At 44.7% G+C, this 21,864-nt stretch overlaps 1 protein-coding gene across 1 annotated transcript in view; it reads left to right on the top strand.

Moving 5' to 3' along the window:
• Positions 1–17,801, top strand: part of ITIH6 (inter-alpha-trypsin inhibitor heavy chain family member 6) — a 29,184-nt gene extending 11,383 nt beyond the window's left edge. The window contains 13 exon segments of the mRNA XM_087426435.1: positions 8,672–8,843; positions 9,597–10,293; positions 10,295–10,548; positions 10,551–11,266; positions 11,268–11,351; positions 11,354–11,424; positions 11,426–11,652; positions 13,748–13,840; positions 14,910–14,945; positions 15,130–15,243; positions 16,230–16,607; positions 17,529–17,563; positions 17,565–17,801. Of these exon segments, the coding sequence (XP_087282561.1) occupies positions 8,672–8,843; positions 9,597–10,293; positions 10,295–10,548; positions 10,551–11,266; positions 11,268–11,351; positions 11,354–11,424; positions 11,426–11,652; positions 13,748–13,840; positions 14,910–14,945; positions 15,130–15,243; positions 16,230–16,607; positions 17,529–17,563; positions 17,565–17,801 (3,114 nt within the window).
• The last annotated feature ends 4,063 nt before the right edge of the window (positions 17,802–21,864 follow it).

Raw genomic sequence — 21,864 nt, 5'->3', positions numbered from 1 at the left:
GGCAAAAACTAATAGAATTGCAAGGAGAAATAGATGAATATACTATTACAGTTAGAGACTTCAACTCCCTTCTATCAGAAATGGACATCCGGTGGGCAGAAAATCAGTAAGGACATAGTCTAACTGTACAGCACCATCAATCAATTGGATCTAATTCACTTCTACACAATACTTCATCGAACAACAGAGCAATACACATTCATCTCAAGCTCACATGAAACATTTGCCAATGTAGACTACATCATGGACCATAAAACACATCTTAAGAAATTTAAAAGAATATAAATCATACAAAGTATGTTCTCAGACCAAATAGAATTTTTTTTTAAATTTTTTCTTTATTGCAGTAACATCAGTATATAACAGTGTATAAGTTTCAGGTGTACATCATTATACTTCTATTTCTGCATAGATTACATCATGTTCACCACCAAAATACTAATTACAATCCATCACCTCACACATGTGCCTAATCACCCCTTTTACCATCCCTCCCTCCTTCCCCTCTGGTAACCACCAATCAAATCTCTGTCTCTATGTGTTTGTTTCTTGTTGTTATTATCTACTACTTAATGAAGGAAATCATACGGTATTTGACCTTCTCCCTCTGAATTATTTCGCTTTGCATAATACCCTCAATGTCTATCCATGTTGTCACACATGGCTGGATTTCATCATTGCTTATGGCTGAGTAGTATTCCACTGTGTATATATACCACATCTTCTTTATCCATTCGTCACTTGATGGGCACTTCGGTTGCTTCCAAGTCTTAGCTATTGTGAATAATGCTGCAATGAACACAGTGGTGCATGTATCGTTACACATTGGTGTTTTCAAGTTATTTGGAAAAATACCCAGCAGTGGAATAGCTGGATCATATGGTAGTTCTATCCTTGAATTTTTGAGGAATCTCCATACTGTTTTGCATAGTGGCTGCACCAGTTTGCACTCCCACCAGCAGTGTATGAGAGTTCCCTTCTCTCCACATCCTCTCCAACACTTGTTGTTTCCTGTTTTGTTAATTATAGCCATTCTGATGGGCGAGAGGTGATATCTCATTGTAGTTTTGATTTGCATTTCCCTGATAGTTAATGATGTTGAACATCTTTTCATGTCCCTGTTGGCCATCTGTATATCTTCTTTGGACAAATGTCTGTGCAGGTCTTTTGCCCATTTTTTAATTGGGTTGGTAGTTTTTTTGTTGTTGGGATGCATGAGTTCTTTATATATTTTGGAGATTAAGCCCTTATCAGAAGTATGGTTTGCAAATATCTTCTCCCAATTGTTAGGTTGTCTTTTCGTTTTGTTGATGGTTTCCTTTGCTGTGCAGAAGATTTTTAGTTTGATGTAGTCCCAGTTGTTTATTTTTTCTATTGTTTCTCTTGCCCGGTCAGACATGGTGCTTGAAAATATGTTGCTAAGACCGATGTCGAAGAGCGTACTGCCTATGTTTTCTTCTAGAAGTTTCATAGTTTCATGTCTTACATTCAAGTCTTTAATCCATTTGGAGTTAATTTTTGTGTATGGTGTAAGGTAAGGGTGTACTTTCATTTTTTTGCATGTGGCTATCCAGTTTTCCCAACACCATTTGTTGAAGAGACTTTCTTTTCCCCATTGTATGTTCTTGGCTCCTTTGTCAAAGATTAGCTGTCCATAAATGTGTGGGTTTATTTGTGGGCTTTCGATTCTATTCCATTGATCTGTGTGTCTGTTTTTGTGCCAGTACCATGCTGTTTTGGTTACTATAGCTTTGTAGTATATTTTGAAATCAGGGAGTGTGATACCTCCAGCTTTATTCTTTTTTCTCAGGATTCCTTTAGCTATTCGGGGTCTTTTGTTGTTCCATATAAATTTTAGGATTCTTTGTTCTATTTCTGTGAAAAATGTTGTTGGAACTTTGAGAGGGATTGCATTGAATCTATAGATGGCTTTAGGAAGTATGGACATCTTAACTATGTTAATTCTTCCAATCCAAGAGCACGGAATATCTTTCCATTTCTATGTGTCTTCTTCAATGTCTTTCAGCAATGTTTTATAGTTTTCTGTGTACAGCTCTTTCACCTCTTTGGTTAAGTTTATTCCTAGGTATTTTATTCTTTTTGTTGCAATTGTAAATGGGATGGTATTCTTAATTTCTCTTTCCGCTACTTCGTTGTTAGTGTATAGAAATGCAACTGACTTTTGTATGTTGATTTTGTATCCTGCAACTTTACCATATTCCTTTATTACTTCTAAAAGTTTTCTGGTGGATTCTTTGGTGTTTTCTATATATAAAATCATGTCATCTGCAAATAGTGACAGTTTCACTTCTTCCTTTCCAATTTGGATCCCTTTTATTTCTTTCTCTTGCCTGATTGCTCTGGCTAGGACTTCCAGTACTGTGTTAAATAGGAGTGGTGACAGTGGGCATCCTTGTCTGGTTCCTGTTCTTAGAGGGATAGCTTTCAGTTTTTCACCATTGAGGATGATATTAGCTGTGGGTTTCTCATATATGGTCTTTATTATGTTGAGGTACTTTCCTTCTATACCCATTTTATTCAGAGTTTTTATCATAAATGGGTGCTGGATCTTGTCAAATGTTTTCTCTGCATCTATTGAGATGATCATGTGATTTTTATTCTTCATTTTATTAATGTGGTGTATTACGTTGATTGATTTGCGAATGTTAAACCATCCCTGCGTACCTGGAATGAATCCCACTTGATCATGGTGTATAATCTTTTTAACGTATTGTTGTATGCGATTTGCTAGTATTTTCTTGAGGATTTTTGCATCGATGTTCATCAGTGATATTGGCCTGTAATTTTCTTTTTTTGTGTTGTCCTTGTCTGGTTTTGGTATCAGGGTAATGTCAGCTTCATAGAAGGAGTTAGGGAGCTTCCCCCACTACTCAATTTTTTGGAAGAGTTTGAGAAGGATAAGTATTAAGTCTTCTTTGAATGTTTGGTAGAATTCACCAGGGAAGCCGTCTGGTCCTGGACTTTTATTTTTGGGGAGGTTTGTGATTACTGTTTCGATCTCCTTACTGGTGATTTGTCTATTCAAATTCTCTATTTCTTCTTGATCCAGTTTTGGAAGGTTGTATGATTCTAAGAATTGATCCATTTCTTCCAGATTGTCGAATTGGTTGGCATATAGCTTTTCATAGTATTCTCTTATAATCTTTTGTATTTCTGAGGTGTCTGTTGTAATTTCTCCTCTTTCATTTCTGATTTTAGTTATTTGTGCCTTCTCTCTTCTTTTCTTGGTGAGTCTAGCTAAAGGGTTGTCCATTTTGTTTATCTTTTCAAAGAACCAGCTCTTGGTTTTATTAATTTTTTCTATTGTTTTTTTTAGTCTCTATTTCATTTATTTCTGCTCTCGTTTTTATTATTTCCCTTGTTCAACTGATTTTGGGCTTTGTTTGTTCTTCTTTTCCCAGTTCCTTTAGGTGCATTGTTAGATTGTTTATTTGAGATTTTTCTTATTTGTTGAGATAGGCCTGTATTGCTATAAACTTCCCTCTTAGAACAGCTTTTCCCATGCCCCATAAATTCTGGCATGTCGTATTTTCATTTTCATTTGTCTCCTGGCATTTTTTGATTTCTTCTTTGACTTCTTCAGTGACCCAGTCGTTGTTCAGTAGCATTTTGTTTAATCTCCATGTATTTGTGTCTTTTATGATTTTCCTCCTATAGTTGATTTCTAGTTTCATACCGTGTGGTCAGAAAAGATGCTTGGTATTATTTCAATCTTCTTAAATTTATGGAGACTTGTTTTGTGGCCTAATATGTGGTCAATCCTGGAGAATATTCCATGTGCATTTGAAAAGAACGTGTATTCTTGGGTTTTGGGATGGAATGCTCTGTATATATCTACTAGGTCCATGTGTTCTAGTGTATCATTTAAGGCCAATGTTTCCTTATTGATCTTCTGTTTGGATGATCTATCCATTGGTGTAAGTTGAGTGTTAAAGTCCCCTACTATTATTGTGTTACTGTCTATTTCTGTTTTTATGGCTGTTAATAATTGCTTTATATATTTAGGTGTACCTACATTGGGTGTGTAGATATTTACAAGTGTTATATCCTCTTGTTGGAATGTTCCCTTGATCATTATGTAATGCCCTTCTTTGTCTCTTTTACAGTTTTTGTTTTAAAGTCTATTTTGTCTGATATGAGTACTGCTACCCCAGCTTTCTTTTCATTGGCATTTGCATGGAGTATCTTTTTCCATCCCTTCACTTTCAGTTTGTGAGTGTCTTTAGGTCTAAACTGTGTCTCTTGTATGCAGCATATATATGGGTCTTGTTTTTTTATCCAGTCATCCACCCTATGCCTTTTACTTGCAGCATTAATCCATTGACGTTTAAAGTAGCTATTGATAAGTATGTACTTAGTGCCATTTTTTAACTTTTTTTTCCTCAGTGTTTTAGTAGTCCTTCTCTGTTCCTGTCTTCTTCTATACAGAATTGATGGTCTCTTTAGTTTGACCCCTGTCTGAAAGCTTTACTCTTTAATTCCCCTCCCTCCTCCTTTTATGTTTTTGATAGCATATCTAACCTCCTTTTTGTGCATTTGTATCCATTACGTTCTTATCATGGAAATAGATAATTTTTTCTATTTGCGGTCTTCTCTTTTCCCCTTAAATCAGTCCCTTTAACATTTCTTGTAGCACTGGTTTCTTGGTGACAAACTCCTTTAATTTTTGCTTGTCTGGGAAATGATCTCTCCTTCCATTTTGAATGATAACCTTGCTGGGTAGAGTATTCTTGGCTGTAAGTTTTTTCCTTTTAGCACTTTAAATATATCATGCCACTCTCTTCTAGCCTGTAAGGTTTCTGCTGAGAAGTCAGCTGATGGCCTTATGGGATTTCCTTTGTATGTAACTTGACTTTCTCTTGCAGCTTTTAGGATTCTCTCTTTATCTTTAATTCTGGACATTTTGATTATGATGTGTCTTGGTGTGGTCCTCTTTGGGTTTACCTTGTTTGGGGCTCCCTGTGCTTCCCGTACCTGGATGTCTGTTTCCTTCCTTAGGTTAGAGAAGTTTTCATCTATTATTTCTTGAAATAGATTCTCTGCCCCTTTGTCTCGCTCTTCTCCTTCCAGGATACATATAACATGGATGTTAGTGTGCTTGATTTTGTCTCAGAGGTCCCTTAGACTGTCCTCACTCTTTTTAATTCTTTTCTCTTTTAGCTGTTCAGCTAGTGTAATTTCTTCTAGTCTTTCATCCAGCTCACAGATCCATTCTTCTGTATCCTCTACTCTGCTTTTGAGTCCCTTTAGTGAATTTTTCATTTCCAGTATTGTATTCTTCATTTCCGATTGGTTCTTTTTTATATCTTCCATTTCTTTTTTGACTTTCTCACTGAGTTCATCTATTCTTCTCCCCAGATCAGTGAGCATCCTTAACACTCTTAGTTTGAACTCTCTGTCAGGTAGGTTGCTCATTTCTGTTTCACTTAGTTCCTTTTCTGGGGTTTTGTCCTGTTCCCTTACTTGGAATGTATTCCTTTGCCTCCTCATTTTGCCTCTTTCCCTGTGCTTGTGTCTACGTATTAGGTAGGTCAGCTACTTCTCCTGCTCTTGGATAGGTGACCTTATGTAAGTGATGGCTTAGGAGGCCTGCAGTGTGCTTCTCTCAGTTCTCAAGGTTCCAGGGGTGATCCCTATGTGGGCTACGTGTGTCCTTCTGTTGTGGTCTGTTTGCTCTCCCTGTAGGTGCCCAGTAAGGGCGAGTTATGCTCCTGGCCAGCTGTTGTAATGCTCAGCTGCTTGTAGTTGTTGTGGGCCCTTCAGTCTCTTTATCAGGTGTGGGGAGCCCCAGCACAGTTGGCTGCAAGTTCTAATACCACATTTGTGTTGCAGTATTTCTTTTAAGTGAGTAGGTCCCCAGCATGGCAGGTTGTTAGGCTCAGGGGCTTACAATTGCTATAAGCCTCCAGCCTTTAGGTCTCTTGTCAGCTCTCTGAGGATTGCAGCTGGGTGGGGCTGGCCTCAGGCACAGGGGAACCCAATTGTTTCAGGCTTTGGAAGGTGGGGCAAACCCCTTATGTGGGTCTTTGAGAAGCACAAGTCTTCTGCAGCTGACAAGCCCTACCACCCACAGGTCCACACACACAGTCAACACAGTCCTGTCCCATGTGCACGCCCCGACCTCCCAAAGCAGACGCAGTCTCTCCACGGCAGGAGCCCCACACACTCCACCACTGCCCCACACTCTCCACCTGCTCCTTGTGCATGCCCTGCCCCACTGAATTCGGCTCAGTTGCCAGGCTGCAGAGAATCCAGTCCCCAAACTTTGCAGGCCCACAAGTTGCCTGAGGGTTTGTTGTTGGGTGGGGCCAGTCTCTATGGTGGGCTGCCTGCCCTGGCTGAGCTGGATTAAATCGGTGCTCTAGCGGTTGGGGCAGACCCTGGGCTAGGAGGCCTCAGGGAGAACTCCAATGACGTCTGTGTCAGCACGCCCACACCAGGCCACAAGAATGGCTGCCGCCACTGTCCCAGTCCCTGGAAAGGTCTCACCTCTCACCGAGATGCACACAGGGCCTGTTAGGTGAGTCTCTTTTCACCAAAGCACTGTGCACCTTTCTTTCTGGTGATTTTAGGTTGCTTTCTGAAACAGCTGAGTTTGCGCCTGGACCCTTTAAGAGCCAGTTTTAATTTCTTTGTGAACCAGCTTTTCTGGGAGTATTCCCCAAAGTTTTAGTAGCAGGCAAAGTCAGATATTATGCCACTCGTCTCGATTGTGCTTGGTCCACAAAATGCCCACAACGGAGGCACTCCCGGCTCAGGGCCCTGCGCCTCCAGCGAGGGCTGCGTACCTGTGGGCTGCTCCCAGGCGGCTGTGAAGCTGGCGGCTTGTGAAGGTGGCGTTTTTCCTCTCCAGAAGGGAGTTTCTGCCTCTTGTACCTCAGTTAGGATTGTCCATTGTTGCAGGAGTTCCTCTTATCCAGTTTTCAATTCTGTCTCGGGGTAATTTTTCCACGAGTAGTTGTAAATTGGCTGTGTCCACAGGAGGAGGTGAGTTCAGCATCTGCCCACGCCGCCATCTTGACTTCTCTTCCCTCAGACCAAATAGAATTAAACTAGAAGTCAGTAACAGCAAGATACCTGGAAAATCTCAAAATAATAGAAGATTAAACAACACACTTCTGAAAACATAATCTGTCCCTGGTTAACAGGAGGTACTCAGGAAAGGTCATCCTCTATGTCTCAGCCCTGTCAATGGAAACAAAAATATGGTGCTTAGCTCCCTATCCCAGAATGTCTGACCTATCCCCGAGTTCATCCTATGGCTGGAAAGACTCTGATCCACTTAGAAGCATTCAAGGCATCTTCTGTCAGTTTAAGATGTAGAGAAAGGCAGGCCACAAGTGCCCTTCCTGTGGTTTCTGGAATCTATACCTATAAAAAAGTTTGAAGGTATAATATTGTGCTTAAAATCACTGGATTTAACACCTCTAAAATATGGATTTGTGTCCCTGGACCATCAATGACTAGCTGTGTGACCTTGAGCAAGTCACTCCACCTCTCTAAGACTCAGTGTCATCACCTATAAAATGGGGATAATATTAGTACCTTCTTCATTGTGTTGCTGTGAGGATTAAATGAGCTGATGCATCTAAAGTATTTATCACAGTGCCTGGAATATAGCAAGTGTCCTATAAATAATGTCCTAATACTAGAACATATGTACCCTATTCCATGAACCTCCTAGGTGCCTGGCCCTATGCTAAGTATTGCCATGGAGGAGGGAGCCAAGAGGAAGAAGCTTTCTAAGCCCTGTTCTCATAGGGCTCAATATCTGGATGGAGAATGAAAATATTCCATATGAGACAGTCAGTGAACAGCCTGGGACAGGGAATGTCTGGGCGCCAAGGGCATGGGTCAGAGTAGGCAATCAAGAAGGGCCTGTCCAGAGAAGGAGCAACTGGAGGAACAGTGAAGATATGAATAAGTAAAGAGGAAGTGGGAAGGTCTGCTATCTAAAGGACACAACAATAGCATAGTTGTAGAGATGAAGTGGAATCTGGTTTATCTGGGGGCTGGTGAGAAGACCAGCCTGGAAGAAACTTAGGGTGAGTAGAAGAACAGATTAGATAGAACAGAACCAATGCATGCAAAGTCATTGAAAGGCAGCTATAAAGATCTGGAATCATAAAGCTCTTAAACTTTTGGGTCTTAGATTCATTGAATCCTGAGTCATGGATTCCAAGAACCACAGAACACATAGATCCTAGTGCTCTGAAAGCATAGAGCTTGAATCTTCTAGACCACCACTGTCTGAGAGAACTTTCTTGATGATGGAAATGTTCTAAAATTCTGAGGTATCCAATACAGTAGCCATTGGCCACATGCGCTAATTGAGCACTTGAAATGTGGCTACTGTAAGTGAAGAAACAGAATTTTAAAAATTTTCTTTAATTTTAACTAACTTACATTAACATTTAAATAGCTACATGTGGTTAGCAGCTACCATTGGACAGTGCAGTTCTAGGCTTTGGGCCATAGAGCCTATAGAGCATTTTGGTCTAAGAATCCTAGATGTATAGAGTGCTGGAGTCAGAGAGTCTTAAAATCATACAACACTTAGACCTTAGTACCCTGTATATAAAGAGCCTTTCGGTCTTGAGCAAGACCTCAAGTCTTGGTCCATCTCCTTCACTTCATCCATAACCCACAGACTAAAAAGGCCATGAATATGATCCTTGGTGACCTGCAGGCCAACGACTACTTCAACACCATCTCCTTTTCTGACACGGTTAGTGTCTGGAAAGCTGAAGGCTCTATCCAGGCCACCATCCAGAACGTTTATGATGCCAAGGACTACCTGGGCCACATGGAAGCTGATGGCTGTAAGTGTTAGACCCACTCACACAAATGGGCAGGCTGTGGTGATGTGGGCAATTCTTGAAAGGCTCACTTCGTTCCCCCATCCACCTCATCTCTCAGAATGCCTGAAATATCACTATTACATTTTATACAAATATGTCCCTTTATTCTCTGTGTTCCTTTTCCTAGTGGAAAGAACACAGATGATTTTCCACGTATTTTAGGGCATGTTTCTCTTTGGGCCTGAGTTTCCTCCTCTTTAAAGCACATACTCAGAAGAATTCACTAAGACTTTTTTTAAAATCAGTAATCTAGATATGTATTTCCAAGATTTATTTCCTAGATATTTATTTATTTGAGCAAGCTGCTGCCTTGATTCTGGATTTTGATCAATCTTCTCTCAGACAATTACTAAAGTCTCCCCCACCCACCACCTCCTGTCAACTCATCCCTTTCTTCCCCTGTAGCATGGACATGGGGGTGCTATCCTTGGGGAGCTGTCCATCTGACTACAGAATGAGACATCCCCCCAGGAAACAGGCAAAGCACAATCTGAGACAGGGAGTGATAAAAGCTGAGGACATGTAGGCCCCACTGTCAGAACTCAGGGAGCCTGTGTGGGGGTGGAGGAGTTGGGAAGGATAAGCAGTGGAAATAGTCTAAGCAAAGATGAGGAGATATGACTGAGCCTGGGAGGTTGGTGAGGTGCCCAGTGTGTCTGCAATGGGGATAGAAGTAACTAGAAAAGATGGTCTCACAGTCTGCTCCCCAATTAGGGACTGACATCAATGCAGCTCTGCTGGCAGCTGCTTCAGTGCTAAACCATAGCAACCAGGAGCCTGGGAGGGGCCCCAGTGTGGGAAGAATCTCTCTTATCATCTTCCTGACGGATGAGGAGCCCATGGCTGGCATGATGACCCCAAGTGTGATCCTCTCCAACGTTCATCAGGCGTTGGACAACAGGGTGTCCCTTTTCAGCTTGGCTTTTGGGGATGATGCTGACTTCCCACTGCTACGTCGTCTGTCCCTGGAGAACCAGGGAGCAGCCTGGCACATATATGAAGACACTGATGCAGCCCTACAGCTGGAGGGCCTCTATGAGGAGATTTCCATGCCTCTGCTGGCAGACGCGCGTCTGGACTACCTGGGCAGCTTGGTTGGGGCCTCCCCTTGGGCCCTTTTCCCCAACTACTCTGGTGGCTCAGAGCTGGTGGTGGCAGGACAGGTGCAGCCAGGCGAGCAGAAACTGGACATCCACCTGGCAGCCGATGGCCCCAAGGGTCAGCGTCTCGTGGTCTGCCACAGTGAGGTGGTGACCAACAGCAGCAAGAAGGCCTTTGTTTGCCAAGGGGAGCCAGTCCCCAATGTAACCCACTTCATCCGCCGCCTCTGGGGCTACGTCACCATTGGAAAACTGCTGGAGGCACACTTCCAAGCCCATGACACCACCACTTGCCACCTGTTGGCTGCCAAAGTCCCTTGAATACAACTTTGTCACACTTCTGACTTCACTGGTCATGGTGCAGCCCAAGGAGGCCAGTGAGGAGGGCGGGAGACAGACTCCCACCACAGCTGGACCAGGCACCATCATGCCCTCATCCACCAGCAGGCATGGCCTAGGGGCAGGCACAGCCCTACTAGCTTTGGTTCCTAAGTTCTCTTCCAAATCAAGGCTTGTGAAACCAAAGTTTTACTTATCCTCAACTACTCCTGCCTCTACAAAGAAGATGCCAGTTCCAAGGAGTTGGAGCCAATGGGTCAGAACCCTAATACCCTATCCACTCCAGCACACCCAAAGCCCAAAATTCCAACACAACAGAATTCTGGCACCTTGGCCCAGCCAACTCTCAGGACGAAACCTGCTGCCCTTGTGCCCTCAAATTCTGGTGCCCTATTGCTTCTGAAGCCCAGCACACCACCACACCAGAATCCTGGTACACTACTACCCATGAATTCTAAGATACAAGTCCTACCTCTGAATTCTGGCACTCCATCCCAACCCAAAGCTGGCATTATGAAACATGTTACTCCACTGCATTCCAAACCTGGTGCTCCATCATAACCTAAACTGGATGCCCCAACACACCCCCAATCTGGGGTATTCACATCACAGTCACCCAAAAGACTGCGACAGCCCAGGCCTGGAGTCTCCACACTTCAGATCCCCAAATACCCACCACACACCAAACCAAGAGTTCCTCCTTCCAAGAACCCAAATAACCTGCTGCACTCTAGACCAGGGATCCTCTTACTCAAGACCTCTAAAATCCCATCACCTCTTAAATCTAGTGCCCCACCTCACCAAACTTCCCTCAGCTTATCACTTTCCAAACCTAGGACCCCAATCCCTAATAAACCCAAAACCCCATTACCCACTAGACCTACCAGATCCAGGCCTCTACCTCCTCAGTGCCTAAGCACATTCCCAAGCACAATCTTTAAGTCCTACAAATCCCAGCAGTACCATGACCACCTCTGTCCTTGCAGAACCCCTCCCTACCCCCCTTCACCCCACTCTGCCCTCTCTGCTGCCCCTGGAAGGCTCTGGCATCAACATGACGTGCTGCCAGGGCCCCAAAGCACCAGGAAAATTCTGGGACCATCTGTCAGGAGTCCCAACAATGGGCCTACCCAACAGCTCCAGTCCTATGCCAGAAGGCAGCTCCCCAAACCTGCCAGCCTTGCTGCCTTCTAGCACCCTCCCTGAGGCAGTCAGCCTGCTTCTTCTCCCTGAGGAGCTAGAGCTGCTGTCTGAGTCAATGGTGGAATCCAAGTTCGTGGAGTCCTTGAACCCATCCGCTTTCTATATCTTCCTCACTCCTGACGAAGATGGTGAGTGCCATGGGCAAGAGATTAAGCCATGAGGGGGAGGTATGAATGGAGAGCATCAGGAACTGGGAGTGTACAAGGCTTGTGCAGATTCTATTGATAGTACAGCTGCTTGCTTACTTGCTTTGAGACTTTTTTTTTTTTTGGTGAGGAAGATCAGCCCTGAGCTAACATCTGTTGCCAATCCTCCTCTTTTTGCTGAGGAAGATTGGCCCTGGGCTAACATCTGTGCCTATCTTCCTCTACTTCATACGTGGGACACCTGCCACAGCATGGTTTTATAAGTGGTGCATTGGTCCATGCCCAGGATCCAAACTTGTGAACCCTAGGCCGCCAAAGTGGAGCGCGTGAACTTAACCACTACGCCACTGGGCAGGCCCCTGCTTTGAGACTTTAAACCAGCTACTTAACTTCTCTGGTCCTCAGTACATAGGCACAGAATTAGAGGCCCTGGGAGAGGAGGGCTGTTAAGACTGGGAAGGCCGAACAGATACGACCTGGCCAAGCTGTGGCTTTGACATTTGTTTTGTTGGACAAGAGAATTACTTGTGCTTCCCAAACAGGGGAGGGATGTGGGGTTATAAATGGGGGCATCACTGGGCAAGGCAAGTTTGATGGATTCTTTTGTGCTCTATGAACAGCCCTGCTTAATGAGAGGAGTATAAAAATTGGGGAAGATGATGACAGTCATCTTTAAATTTCCCAAAGACTGAAATAACAATAGTTAACATTTTTCAGCTCTTCCTATGTGCAGGAACTGCTCTATATATTGTACTTGTAGTCCCTCATTTAATGCTCACAAGAAACTCTTAATATCTGCATTTTACACATGGGGAAACTGAAGCACAGAGAGGTGAAGTAACTTTTTCCATGTCACACAGCTAGTAAGAGATTTGAATCTACATAATCTGGTCCCAGACTGAATGTGCTTCACCACTCCATATTCTGCCTTCCTGAAAGGAGTGACATTTCTTGGGTGACCTTATAGGGCAAGATTAGAACCAGTTGGCAGTGGCAGTAAGTCACAGGGATACAAATTTGGGCATGACATCCTCGACATGCCCTTCTCCTTCACCACCTCCCCTCCCAATATCGCATCCCTCTTTAATTCCTGACAATGTTACCTCTAATATATTTGCCAAATGCACCCACTTCTCACCACCCCAACTGTTATCATCCTAGGGCAGACTACCATTGTGTCTCACCTAGAAAACTGTTCCAGCCTCCTCCCTGGTCTCCCTGCTTCCTCTCTTAAGAGATTCTCTTGACCATTCTCCCCCAGCCGCCAAAGGGATCATTTAAAAACATAGATCACTTCGTGTCCTTTCCCTACTTAAGCATCCTTAAGGGCTTCCCTTCATACCTAGAATGAAGTCCCAAGTCCTCTTTATGGCTTATCTTCTATCCCATACCTCTCTGACCTCACCTTCTCCCACTCGCTCTCTGAACTCTAGCCCCACTGGCCTCTTCTCTGTTCTTACAGTAGGCCCTGCCCCCATCACCACTTCCACTCAGGGACATCCATCAAGCTTTTCTCTCTGCTTGATAATTGCTCTGACCTGCCTTGCTCTGCCCCCTTCCTACCACCCTCATCTCTTCCATTACCACTGAAACTCCAGCTCAGGCCTTAGATCTCAGCTCAGTTGTCCTTCCTACCTTCCCCCTACACCATCCCAGATTACCTCAAGTATCTGTAACTCCCTCAGTCACTCTATTATTTTGTCTTATAGCATTTATCACCATTGGTAATTATGATATCATTCATGTCTGCCTCCCTGACTAAAATATGAGCAACATCAGGTCAGAAATCATCACTGCCATTTTCACCACCATATCCCAGATGTCTAAACAGTGCCTGAATGAATGGACAGATGAATGCATGCATAAATGCTATGAGGAAGAATTTTGAACATAACTGAGCTTGAAAGACTAAGATGCTGTGGAGAGCATAAGGTCCCAGTCTTGGCAATGTGCAGGTTAGATTGGGAAGCCAAAGAGAACTCTCCTGGTCAGAAGGAAGGTGTGCCCTTTGGTGGGCCCAGGGCATCTTTGCCCTGGGAGTGTGAAGGATTTTTCTTATTTCTTTTGTGCTTGGCAGGAAATCCACACTGGGATGGAAATTCTGAGGAGATCCTGGGAGAAGCTAGAGATAGGATGGACTCTCAGGGAAGTTCTGCAGGACTGGAAAATGGTGAGCAAGGAGCTCCCCTGACAAAGATCCCTAAGTTTTCATTTCCATTCAATTAGAATTCTCATAGGCAGTGTGTGAACCCAGAGGAGTGGCAATGTATTAGTTTTCCATTGCTGCATAACAAATTACCACGAACTTAGTAGCTTAAAACGACACCCCTTAATTATCTCACAGTTCCGTAGATCAGAAGTCTAAGCACAGGTTAATTAGGTTCTCTGCTCAGAGTTTCACAAGACTGAAATCAAGGTGTCTGTCAGACTGAGTTCTCGTCCTCTTCCACACTCACTCAGGTTGTTGGAAGAGTTCAGTTCTTTCTGTTTGTAGGACTGAAATCCCTGTTTCCTTGATGGATATTGGCTGGCAGTCACTTTTAGCTTCTAGAGGCCATCTGGGCCACTTTCAGGTCCTAAGCGGTTTCTTGCATTCCTTGCCACCTGGCCCCTTCTGTCTTCAAAGACAGCCATAGAGAATCTCCCTCATGTCAAATCCTTCTCACACTTCAAATGTCTCTGACTTCCTTGTCTCTGACCTCTAGACCCAGATTTAAAGGGCTCATGTGATTAGGTCAGTCCCACCTGGATAATCTTCCTATTTTAAGGTCAACTGCACCATATAACATAACTTATTTATGGGAGTGATATCTCATCATATCATAGTCCTGGGGATTTTACAGGGTGTGTACACCAGGGAATCATGGGAGCTTTCTTAGAATTCTACCTACCACAGGCAGAGAGCAAGAGAAAGAAGCATTTGAGTTGGCCCCAAAGGATAACTAGAAATTGATCTTTGGTAGATAAGGGAAAGGAAAACATTCTAGGTGGCAGGAAAAGCTGAAGCAAAGGGTCACTAGCAAGAGAAGGCAGGGCATTCATAAGAATAGTCAGTTCACTTGCATGAAGAGAAGACCAGAGAGCTAGGCAGGGACTAGATTTCAGAAAACACCTAAATGCTAAGCTCAGGAATTTGGTCTTTATTTGGGAGGAGGTGACTCAGAGGCTAGGGAGTCCCAGAGTTCCTAGGAATGTGATAAATTAGTCACTTACCAACACACTCTCCCTCTCCTTTGCAGGCATGTTGCCAAGCGTCTTCACCTTCTCATCCTCGGGTAAGCTGGCCACTCTCACTGTCCTGTTTGAATATAGGACAGCTTTTGCATGGGGACTGGGGCTGGGCTCTCCCTCTGGGGAAGTAGACATGGCCTCCTACTTTCACCTTCTCTCTCCTTCCCTCTCCTCCTCTCCTATGACTTCTAGGGCCATAACTTCAGAGTTGCATCTCTTGCCTTGCAGTGGATGGGGACCCACACTTTGTAATCCACATCCCACACTCAGAAGAGAGGATCTGCTTCACACTGGATGGGCTCCCAGGGGACCTGCTACAGCTCATAGACGACCCGAAGGCAGGTGAGAGCCCCAAGGACTCCACCCCATATGACACCACAGCCTGATATACTCATGTCAACACCCCCAGACATTTGTGGACTAATACTTTACAAACATACAGCAGTGGCCCTCACTAACACAAAAGTACACACCCAGACACGTGAAAACACACATGAATACACTGCAACACCAAGACACTCACAGATATGCACACACACATGCACGAGAGCATACAGTAAACTCACACAAATACACACCTAGGCACACATATTTTGAGACTCTCCACACCCACACACAGTAACATACAAATATGCACCCAGATACACAGTGACACACAATACATGCCCAGATATACACAATGACACATACATCAACACACTCAGACATACATGCACAGATACCTCCAGATTCATGCCAATACCCAGTAATTCAACACACACAGGCACACATACTCTGCTCCTCTAGACATACAAAACACACCAATGCACTCATACTTACCATGACACACACTCAGATGGATGCACACTGACAACCCAGATACACATTAATATGTACCAACACACAACCAGACACACACAACATAAACTATTCATCAAGACATATAACACCAACATATCCAGAGACACATATAAACATACAACCAAAAAAATACACTAACATAGCAACTTCCACAAATATGCAGATGCACTGATATGCCCAGAGATACTCATATGAACATAGTCAAACACACACATTTACACACTCAGAGGCAAACATGTACATGCAAATAGCCCCACTGGGGTGAGCATGCACGCACATACACACATGCCCACACACTGCACAGAAAGGAGCAGCTGGATGGGCTGTGGTAGAAGCACTTTCCTCAGGAGCTAGCTCTCTAACCACAAATCTGCACTACTTCATCTGGACCTCGAGCCCTGAGACCTCACCCCTGTCAGTGCTATGGGTGACCATGTGAATAACCATGTGAAAGCCTGTGCTCCAGGCATGCACTCTCCTCCCTCCAGGGTTGCATATATGCGGACAGCTGCTTGGGGCACCACCAAGGCCAGGCCACAAGGACCAGACCCGTACCTACTTCCACATCATCACAGTTACTGCAGACAAACCCCGGGCCTACACTATGACCATCACCCGCAGTTCCATATCTGTGCAAGGTGAGGGTACCTTGCTCCTGTCCTGGGACCAGCCTGCCCTGCTGAGGAGGCCCCAGCTAGAGCTCCATGTGGCTGCTGCAGCCTGCCTCACCCTCAGCCTTGGGCTCCACCGTAAGTTCCTAGTCCTCCAGCACTGCTACAGGCACCCTGGCACCTTGCAACTACCCTACCTGGGGTTCTATGTGGTCAATGGCTCAGGTCTCACCCCCTTGGCCCATGGCCTGTTGGGTAAGTGCTGCTGAGGGTGACAGGGGTCAGAGAGCACCAATCCCAAGAGAGACCCTGCCAGAGTGAAAAGCCAGTGAACCTCCAGCACCCTGACCCCCAAACCACAAAGAGGAATCAGAAGCAACCTCTGCCCTTAGGAAGTTCCTGGTCTGGGAAGATGATAGACCCAGACATGGATAGTGATCACAAGAAGTTATCAGTGCTAGACAGAAAGTAGCCCAGGGAGCTGGAGGAACCCAGGATGGGGCATCTCACCCAGCCTTGAAGCTCAAGAAAGATCTCCCAGAGGTGAGAGATACACACTGAGTCTAGAAGACTGAGAAAAGTGTAGAGGAAAGGAATGAAGATTGAAGGAGATGGAGCTGGAGTGGTCAGAGTGGAATTCCAGGATGAAGAATTTGGCTTCATCCTGAGGACAATGGGGAGTCATGAAAGGTTATAAGCAGGGGAAAGACACAGTCAGATCTGGGTATTAAAAAGATCCCTCTGGAAGCTGCTGTAAAGGGGGATTGCAGGAAGCCAGACCATAGGTCAGGAGATACTGGCAGAACTCGAGGCACAGGCCTACACCAAGGAGTTTGGGCAGTGATAGTGCATTGGACAGATATTTTTACTTCCTCTGGGCCTCCACACTCCTCTCCTCTCCTTCCCTCCAATCTTCCCTGTCATCTCCTCCAAGCCTGATTGTCCTCCTTCTGCTGCCGTCTCATCTACCTTGGCTCTCTACTTCCATACTACACTCCTGTCCCATCTGGCTTCTCCATATTTTGTACAATGTCCAGTCTCTTCCCTCCTCCAGGCCTTTGCTGCCGCTCCTCCCTTTCACTTTTTCTTCTAGGTTTCCTGATTTAGGCTCCTCTCAGAGCTCTCAGTGGGGACTCATGCCACTGCCCTGACTGGCACTGCATCTTTCTCCCTCAGGGCAGTTCCAGCACACAGACATCCAGCTGGTGGCCGGGTCCAACGGGACCAAGTCTGTGGAGGCATCAAGGCCCAGATGTGCCTGTGGTTCTAGGCAAGATGTTGCTGCAGGATTCACCAAGGCTGCTGCCCCACTGGGTTTCCTGCTGGCTGGTGAAGCGCTCTCATGTACAGCTGCTGCTGGGCCACCTATGTCCTGTGATAGTCCCTGAACCCCAGAGCCAGGAGACCTCAGTTTGGGAGACCCAGAGGCCAGGGCATGAGGTGAGCTAGGAGCAAAGACCTAAGGACATGGAGACACACACTCTCAAACATGCACTAAGTGACACATACACAAGGGCACACAAACACACACAAACGTGCAGACCTAGAGGCTTAGGGACTCCACCTCCTCACAGTCCTTCCTGTCTCCAGTCTCCACTCTCTTCAATCCATACTCCACACCAGCCTTAGAAGTGACTTTCTTAAAACAAAAAACTGACTGAGCCACCAGTCATGCTCACCACCTTCTCTGGCCCCCATGGTGTATTTAAGGCTCTTGGAGTTCCTTTAACAAACCGTGCTCTCTCCCACTGCTGGGCCTTTGCATGTGCTTTTCCTTCTACATGGACTCCTTTCCTTGGTATCATGTAGGTAGATTTTATACATCCTTCAAGTCTTAGTTCTCACTTCCTCTAGAAGGCCTTCCTTGACCCCTCTCCTAGATTGAGTTCAGTCTCCTCTGTGTTCCCATAGCCCACCCCACTCCATCCAAGCTCACAGCACTTATCATACTGTGTAGTAATGATCTATTTACTTTTCTGGATCCCTGACTTAGTTGTGAGTCCTTTGAGGGCAAGGACTTTTACTGAATCATTTATCTATCCCCAGTACCTGGCATATAGTAGGTCCTTAGTAAATATTTGCTGAATGAATGCACTCATTTTTGTTCATTCAGTGAATGAACAAAAAAAGGAACAGCACATATACATATTTACAACCAAAGACACAAGATCATACACAGAAAGACAGCAACAAGGACACAGATATGGACAGGGAAATAGAGCAACAGAGACATATGGAAACACAAGGCACAGGGTTCTTAAAACAAAGAGAATGGGTGTAGGGACACATAGACATACAAAGAGGGGGATAGCGAGCCAGAGTGACAGCATCAGGGACATAAACCCAGGGAAACAGATGCTCTCTTGCTAGGCTTCTGTATCTCCATTTTGAGGTAATGTCCCTGTCACAAAGAATCAGAGAGACAAAAACAAGGTCACCCAGAGACAGTCACACTATGACTAATGTGAAGACACTGAGACATAACAACATACAAACTAAGAGATAGATATGTGCAGAGGTTCAGATACAGGAGCAGAGGGGTCAAGACACACATAGACACATAGAGACACAGGGACACAGAGGTAACCAGGGAGATATCAGTCAAGACCACAGTCCAAGACACCAAGGACAGAGAGGTAGAAACACAGAGACACGCTCACATGCTGACTTGCAGACATTGAGTGGGAGATGAGAGGAGAACACAGAGACACAGGGCCAGAGACCTATGAGGATGTACAAACATAGACATTACACAGACCCAGACTTGGTGACAAAGACCCAAGGACACAAGCACATGCAGAGGAACACACTAAGAGTGAGACAGGAGCACAGGCTTATATATTCAGAGATCCAGTGACAAAGACATGGGGATGTAGACACCTAAACAGTGACAAACACCAGCAAAGAAATAGGGTTCAGGCCAGGTAACAGAGACATAAGGACAGGCAAGATAGAGGCCCAGGTATAGTGGGGACATTGTGACACAATGACAAGGACACAGGAATTCAGAGACAGAGATCCTAGAACAAGTAGACAGGGGGATATGAACCCACAAATACAGTCATATAGATACAGGCTAGACATAGGGACAGAAACACAGGGACACATCTGGAAGGATTAAGGTAGGAACAAAGAAACTTAGACACATAGAAACAGACACACGCAGCACATAAGCAAATGGGCAGAGACACAGTCACAAGGAAATCTATCCAGAGAGGCAGGGATGAAAAACCACAGAATCAAGATACACCTGGGGACACAAAAATAGGCAACCAAAGCCACACAAACAGGCAACCAAGACCACAAATGAAGCGAATCAGACCCAGGGACACAGAGATAGTGGCTCAAAAATAAAAAGACATGGATCCAAACACCAGACACAAACAGAGAGACAGGGACACAGAGGTGGTGAGTCAGATCCAAATAAAACCAGGGACAGAGAAAGACAGAAAGAGAAACAGATGCAGAGAGACACCCTGACAAGCAGACCCATAAAAACAAGAACACAGTCATGGGGACCCAGAGAAAAAGACCCAGGGACTGAGGAAAAGAGTTATTGAGTCACAGAACAACTTATGACATAGCCACAGCCACATTAAGAAACAATAAAATAGAGACATTGGCAAAAGCTGAGGAAAATAAATGGAGAAGTAGGATAAATACCAATACTCACCAACAAAGGGCACATGGAAGGAGGCATATGCAGATTCATGAGCACAGACACTAGAACACAGAGACAGCCAGACATATGGAATACAGAGACTCTGGGACATGCTTAAAATGGATCACAGAGGTTCACGGATATGCCAAGACTTGGGGATGCACAGAGATAGGAACACACAGACACTGAAACACAGAAGCTAATGGGCACTGAGATACAGAAATGAACAGACACTAGATCACATGAAAAGACTCAAGGACAAGTAAAGATTCAGGGACACACAGACTCAGAGATGCACAATGACTCAAGGACACATAAAAACCAGGAACATGCAAGGATTCAGGGATACGTAAAGAATCAGGAACACACAAAAACTCAGCAATGCACAGAAAAAGGGATGCACAAACGCTTAAACAGAGAGGCTCATTGGATGCCCAGACGCTGAAACATGGAGATCCACGGGCACACAGAGGCAGGAAGACACAGACACTAGATTGCCCAAAAAAACTAGGGCACACAGACTAGAATACAGACACTGAGGCACACAGAAACACTGAGACTGAGATACACAACCAACATGCTGACACTGTGACACACAGACTCTGGGGGCACACAGACACTAATGCACTCATTTACAGAGATAAAGAGAAATTGGTATACACAGACGTTGTAAATAGACACTGAGACACATAGACGTTAAGACACACAGACACTTGGATATACGGAGATATGGAAACATACAGGGATTGAGACACTCAGACACTGGGACACATAGATACTGGTGCACAGTCACTAGGACACACAGACACTGAGATATACAGGCACTGGAACACATAGGTATTGGTGCACACACACGGGGTACACAGACATTGAGATACACCAACACTGGGACATTAACAGACTATGTGACATACAGACACTAGGAAACACAAGTATTGGGGCACAAACACTACAAGGGCATCCAGACATGGGGACACATAGACAGTAAGACACATAAACACTGGGATGTACAGACACTGAGATATACAGGCACTGGGACAGAGAAACTGAGACACACACACAGGGACTTACAGAGACATCAAGACACACAGACACTGAGATATACAATCATCAGGAAATACACAACATTGGAACATATAGACAATAGGATGCACAGACACTGGGAAATAGGCATTAGTATATACAGACAATAGGACACATTGGGATGCACAAACAAAAGCACACTTGGTCAATGGGACACACAGAAACATTGTAACACACATAGACACTGGGACTCACAGACACTAGAGCACACAGACTGGGACAAACAGTCATTAGAACATATACCCAGACCCTGCAACGCTAAGAAACAGACATTGAGATGTACAGCCACTAAGACATATTGAAACTGAAAAAACAAAGATGCTGAGATATACACAGATACTAAGACTCACAAACACTGTTCAATACAGTCGTTGGGACATGTACAGACAGTGGAACATAGAAACACTGGCACCTACACATAGGAGGAAATACCAACACAAGGAAATACAGATACTGGGATATACAAACACTGACCTTAAGACACATAGACACTTGGGCATAGAGAAAAGCCAAGATGTACAGTCACTGGGACACTCAAACTCTGGAACACAAAAACACTAGGACATAAAGACATTAGGACACACAGAAGCTGAAACATATTGACACTTGGGCACACTATCACAGGGATAGACACAAACACTGTGACACTCAGACATTGGTACACAAAGACACCGGGACACACAAACAATGGGACACATAGACAGTAGAATACACAGACAATGGGACATAAAGAATCTGAGGTGCTCTTGATGCCAGGTCTTGCAGGAC

The sequence above is a fragment of the Ceratotherium simum genome, chromosome X (assembly GCF_057802395.1).
Source record: "Ceratotherium simum simum isolate JZ-2026a chromosome X, ASM5780239v1, whole genome shotgun sequence".
Classification (NCBI taxonomy): Eukaryota; Metazoa; Chordata; class Mammalia; order Perissodactyla; family Rhinocerotidae; genus Ceratotherium; species Ceratotherium simum.
The sequence above is the reverse complement of the archived record's forward strand: the minus strand, read 5'-3'. Positions and strand labels throughout refer to the sequence as shown.